Source organism: Etheostoma spectabile, chromosome 5 (assembly GCF_008692095.1).
Source record: "Etheostoma spectabile isolate EspeVRDwgs_2016 chromosome 5, UIUC_Espe_1.0, whole genome shotgun sequence".
Taxonomy (NCBI): Eukaryota; Metazoa; Chordata; class Actinopteri; order Perciformes; family Percidae; genus Etheostoma; species Etheostoma spectabile.
This window is the reverse complement of record NC_045737.1, coordinates 36,140,945-36,147,424: the sequence shown is the minus strand read 5'-3', so window position 1 is coordinate 36,147,424 and position 6,480 is coordinate 36,140,945. Positions and strand designations below refer to the sequence as shown.

Below are 6,480 nucleotides of genomic sequence, written 5' to 3'. Positions count from 1 at the left end.
TACACGTATGCAGTTCTACACGTATACACGTCTACACGTATACACGTATGCAGTTCTACACGTATACACGTCTACACGTATACATGTATACACGTATACACGTATACACGTATACACGTATGCAGTTCTACACGTATACACGTATGCAGTTCTACACGTATACACGTATACACGTATGCAGTTCTACACGTATACACATATACACGTATGCAGTTCTACACGTATGCAGTTCTACACGTATACACGTCTACACTTCTACACGTATACACTTCTAGCATCGGGACAGAGGGACAGATAAAGTAGAAGCCACAAGAGGATTTGGTCAGGAAAAGATAACTTTATTTAATCTGGGATACATACTCTTGTTATATTTGATTACTTGTCAGATAGAAAACACAGTAGCTTTTCAAAATAAAAGCAAGGTCCATTTAATTAATTATATTTATTTGTTTTTAAAACACACTTTAATAAATATTTTTCTTCTTTTTTTTTTCTTCTTCTATTTTACAAAAACGTACAGTGACTGTAAGAACGAGGAACAACACTGGATTAAAGGTCAGCAGAGTAGACACAGGCCAACACACACACTGAACCCAAGATTAATACCTTTACACATTTCCAAGTGTCTTACACAACTTTGTCCACATCACTATGGCAGGTATAAACAACTCTTTCAATTATTTAAATGAATGTTAAGTACTATTTGACCACTGGTCTGCAAAGATAGGTAGCATCACACACTGGAGAGCACAGAGAGAGCTAGCTCTGGGTTAAGACACTCGGGTAAAACCCACACAATGCAACCTCGTGCAACCCCCTGCTCTTTAGCATCCTTCAGACCTACAAACTGTATAGTACAACAAGACAGAGCTTAACATGGATCCGTTCCACTTTAAAGGTAAGTTAAGGAGGGAGCAGCATTGGGTTGCAGATGAGCGGGGCCACGCGGAATCTGCAGATGCAGAACTCTGCCGTATTTTCCGAAGATATTCAACAGATTTGAAACAAATTAAGGATTAAACTCGGAATGCTAAAACATCTCCACCAAGCGGATAAAAGCCCACAGATTTTCATTCTGGATGAAAACTGTAAAAAAAATTAAAATAATAATAATCTGCAGATTCTATTTAGGTTTGCAAATTAGTTGCAATGTAAACTACACAGTAAAACCTTATTTTTGAGTGTTTAATACTGGTGTTTGTGCAAGTTAACTTAATTTACAACAATTTCTGTATGCTTTTCCCTATTGCTAGTCTGGCCCAACGAATGTCCCGCCCCTTTTTGCTACCTCTGCTATCTATTTGGCAACGGCACTGTAGCTGCATCCGGGGCTCAGCGCCACCCAGGACAGACGGGATCGGTTTAAAGGAATACAAAAAAGACAGAGCGTTTGGCAATGTAAGACTTTACTGTTGACTGTTTTGCAAAACTTTGCAATCTTCAGGGACTTGAAACTCGCTTGAGAACGTCACGCTTGGTTTCATTGTCATGAAAAGAGACATCATTGTGTGTTAATGCATCGATGAAGATGGATTCATTTGAAAAAAATCTGCTGTCACAGGTGGGAAATCATGAGCTGCTGAAGCTCAGACAGAGTTGCATTGACAAGCTCTATTGTTAGAAATCTAGAAAAAAAGTACCTTGTGAGACAGATGTTGTCAGTTTGGCAGTGTCTTGTCATCACCACAATATGATATTTTAACAAAAATAACCCTGGGTGTGACGTTTGCTGACAAGGATTGACTTTGAGAATGCTGACTTTACTGACATCACCTGCAACCAATAGCTGCCTGGAAGGTATAAAAGCACTTTCAATCTCCTCCAAATACAGTTGTAAATTATTTGAAGTAAGTAGGTTAAGTTATTCCAAAAATACAGATATGCTCGTTCAGTATCGCCCAGCTACAAATTTGTGTCAGGCGTCATATCTTCCTGAAATACCAATCTGCCATTTGTCTCAGTTATTACATGAAGCTTTTCATGCAGCGGTAGCAGCTGCACGGTCTACCATAAATCTTCTTTGTTAATACCAAAGTACCGAATTATTAGACTGAGTTTTAACTTATTAACTATTGCTGTAACCTGTCCCCCTTTAACCTTTAGTTAACCTGTGTCTGTATGTATGTGAAGTGGAACACAGAAAACTAATACTGTGGTTTGTTTTGCTGAAGCTGATGCGTCATCAATGCAGATAGATCCTCCCTGCAGGTGTGCAGATCTCAGAGAGGTCCTATGAAAATTGTAGTTTTCATATACTTGAGCTCAGGGGCAGTGGAGATGTGGGAAATTGCTCCGAAAGCTGCTTTCCAATTCAGTCAGGTTTGTAAGAGGAAACATGGCAAATAGTCTGGCAGTGACTGTGTATGTAGGAGAACCAGTTTGTACAATCAGGCCAGGAATTAGGGCACTACGGTATCATGACAGACATTAGCACACCAGCACATCCAGAGGCCTCCAGGGAGTCAGAAGGTTATAAATAGAGCAAAAGCAGCAGGTGCTGTCACTCCGTCTATAGCTCACAGCCAATTATGAAGCTCTGCAGGTGTGCCCAGGCATCCACACAGGCAGCCAAAAGTGAATCCAATATCCAATAAACAGTCGTTTATTCTTCTTCTTCTTCTTCCCTTCAACCTTTGCTCTCTCTTCAATATATGTCATCTACTTTTAGAAACGTATGCCTTCTCCCAAACACACACACACACAAAAACACTTGAAAAAACCCTTGGAACGCATGGAAATGTTATTAGGTCAACCTCATCCTGTGGCAATGACTCAGTACATCCCCCCCCCCCCTCACCTTCAGCCTCCGCTGGAGCAGTAGGAGCAGGATGGGAAAAAAGTGGTATGAAAGAGCTAAATGGTATTTAAAAAAAAAAAAAAAAAGTAGGTGGAGATAAATGAAAGGCAGCGAAACAATGTACAAATGTGTGGGATGCCATTGAGAACATACCGTAGTCCTACACCTGAACTTAAAGAAGGGCCCAGGGTCCGTGATCCTCGCCGCCCTCAAACGGCAGAATAAACATTGAAAATGTCTTCTTTTCAAAATCTGCCCATTGTTGCAGCCTCACACCTGCTTTGTTCAAAATATTCTAGATTATGAATACTATAAATTGCATTGAACCTTTCCAAACACACCTGTCCTACTTGTACTTTTGACATGACATCAAGACGGCTGCCGTTTTTCTTTTAGTCGATTAGGTGACTAATTCGATTACTTTATTCAATTAGCCTACTATTTATTTTTTTGTTGCTATTTCGTGCTTAATGACTTATTTCCAAGAGACCTATGAGGACATCTCTGGTAAACAGAAGATTTAAAGTGGTGGTGGCTGCATGATTCTTTGTGGAGAAACTCTTTTTTCAGATCTGTCCAATAAATTAAACGTATCGCAACCATAGGAGTGTTTATCGACCAAGAATCTCCTTACTCACGGTCACGGACAGCCCTAGACGTCAATCTTTAGAAACCTTTCATCAGCAAATCACCCACAATTTCTTGGGAACTAAGAAAAATTACCCTTGTTGAAGCCGAATGATGGTTTTTAAACATGTGCAAATATAACAAAAGCTGAAAATCACCAATATTGGCGATGGGATTTGGTTGGCCAGAGAATAGAATATAATCTAATCTTAGCTTTAGTCCTGTGTGTTGTCTTATCTCAGCATCACTTTTGTCAAGTTTGGTCCAAACGCAGCATTGCGCAGAGTGACGAATACAAGAGTACAAAAGCGGAGTAAAAAGAACACGTATCGGACGTCTTCCTGCGTTAGTAAAGAAACACACAGTTACGCTCAAAGGCCGAGAGGAACGCCATCACTGGTCTGGAAAAGCACAACTACGAGCCACGGTCAGTAGCACCTGCTGGACACCATCGCTGTTTTCACACACATGTATAAGCATCACTGAGCTATAAAGTTAGTTATATTGTTTTCAATACTTCAGTCAGTACACATTGAGTTAAACAACCTCATTAACTTTCTTCTAACTAACCATTATTATTATTATTATTATAATTATTGCTACATCAATACAATGTACTTCATCAACGCTGCAGGATTCTGTTTTACACACAAACACACATGTACAGACTCTGACCCAACACGTCGGCATCGTGAGGAGGTCATGTGACCCACACATGTGTGTGTAGTTCTACAGTATCAACACACATCCACAAGACCTCCAATTACTGGGTCTCTTCTCCAGGACACGGCTTCCCTTCGTGTTCCAGCCGTCCCCCTTGCCCAGGTGGACATGACAAGCTCAAAGGCCATCAGGTTGAGATAACAAGAGCCCGTGTGTGTGTGTGTGTGTGTGTGTGTGTGTGTGTGTGTGTGTGTGTTGGTTATTTCACACAATACATGAATGTAGCAGTTGGATGAGAAAGCATGTGTGTGTTCTCAGAGTTGCAAGGGGATCTTTGTGTACTCTAGTTAAAGGGTAACTTTGTCTTTTCTTTTCAACCTAGACCCAATTTTTGTGTGTTTTGTTTCTACGTGATTGATGGGAACGACAATTTAAACCCACCAGACTCCATGTCAATAAACAGTGATTTTATCATTGTAAAACACACTTCATTCAAAGTGGACAGACAAAGTGAAACTCTGAAAAGTCGTGTTGGTTCATCTTTACACTTTCCCAACAATCACCTGATTGGTTGGTTAAATAAACACATGATTTTACTGATTTAATTATGAAATTATGTTTTCTCTATACACGCTAAAACTGTTGTTTATTTAAATGGAGTCTGGTAGGTTTGGCAATAACTATCCCTGAGCAGTTTCTGGTTTAAAAAGTTAAAAAGCTTTTTTTTTTTTTTTTAAGGTCTATCTCTGTAGGGATCTTTTCCATAATCAGTCACTTAGAATGACAATTTGAATCTGCCAGTGGAGAAAACTGCACTTTATAGAACTTTAAAGATTTTGGTACCCTTTAGTCACTTGGACACAAAAACATAGGTAAATCTTAGAGATCCTCAGATTCTGTCAATTAACAATTTGGCTGATGGGTGTTTTGCGTACATCAACTGAACTGTGCAGCTATTTCAGGCCTTCAAACAGACCCGACAAGAGCTTCAGAGCTCAGCTTTTGCTTCAATCTTTTGAGATTGAAGTCTGGAAAGAACTGATGCAGTAAATCAGATAAATCAGATAGATGGATCAGAATGAGACCTTCCACCCCTCCAAACTCCCAAACCTCAATCATAACCGTTGCTACTTTAGACAAGCTCCATTTTTCATCTGAAATTCATTGAGAAATTAAAGTTTTTCAATAGATTTGGCCAGCCGGCAGACAAAGGGGTGCGTTAAGCTGATCAGGTAAAGAGAATGCTTCCTGTTGATGTTCGACCTACTTTGTGTGATCTAATCCTAAATCAAATTAGCCTTGTCTACACCTTTAGTTGCTCGGTGCTTGTGTGCATGTGTTTTTTTATGGGACACATCCTGTCAATCAATCTCTTAAAGCACCTTCCACCAATTGCAACAGTGTAAACACACACACACACACACACACGTAAAGTTGTTGCCTTCCCAGGGGACAAGCTGAAACGCTGGGGCTGAGAATAACTTGTCCCTTCAGCTCGACATCTCCTCCATTCTGCACCACACAATCAGGTTGTCACACATTATTCAGGTGTCTGTGAGTTATTGGGTACATTGGTATATGGGTCTGTTAATGAGGAAAACCAGCAAAGTTACAAAGGTGAAGGTTGAATGACACATTTCTTTTCTCACAGCAAAACAAGCAGGAGCCGTCAAAAGTCAAAAACCCGTGCGGAGAGTCTTTCTCATGAAAAGCCTTTTGGCAGGCCGGACCTTCAGTGATTACGTGACCATAAGGCTTCAACAGATACACTGCTCTGGTCTAGGCTAGTCTAGACACACACTGAACTCACATGTCCTCCTCTGTGTTACCACTTTGTAATTACCCGGCCCACTCCCTTTGCATCTTTGGCAGCGCGCTGGATCCAGGGTGGGTGGGGGGGCTGGTTTTAGATGCGTCCGTTGCCGTGTGTGCTGCTTCGGCGGCCGGACAGAGGGTGGGAGGAGTAGTGCAGCTCGGCTGTGGAGAAGGTGGAGGCCGAAGAGTTGGAGGAGGTAAGTCCGCAGGCTTCGCAGGCCAGAGCCAGCTGCCTCAGGGCATCCAGGGAATCCATCTTAGCTCCGCGTAACAGATCGCTCTGACCCTGCAGCACACAGGAAGACACGGGTTTGACTCATGTGCTGCATGTGTAAAGGCTGATCTCAAAAAATGTGATTACATGTCGCGGAAACGAACGTCGCTCTGCCATGGCTTAGTAGCACAGCATTTCCTCCTACTCATGTCCTGGTTCTCCTTCTCCATAAACAACATGAAATCAAGGGGAGGGTCAACTTTTCCTGCACCAGATTTTCGACTATTGTCAGAAAGAACAGGGGAGACACTTCGTTTCTTTCACTAATAGCAGGGCCGGCGTGTGTGTGTGTGTGTGTGTGTGT

The 6,480-nt window shown here is 41.5% G+C and overlaps 1 protein-coding gene across 1 annotated transcript in view; it reads right to left on the bottom strand.

Moving 5' to 3' along the window:
• Window positions 1-495: 495 nt before the first annotated feature.
• The window catches only part of plcl1 (phospholipase C like 1), an 85,744-nt gene continuing 79,759 nt past the window's right edge, over window positions 496-6,480 (bottom strand). The window contains exon 12 of the mRNA XM_032515238.1: window positions 496-6,188. Coding sequence (XP_032371129.1) covers window positions 5,994-6,188 — 195 coding nt within the window. The 3' untranslated portion in view covers window positions 496-5,993. The remainder of the gene's footprint in view (window positions 6,189-6,480) is intronic.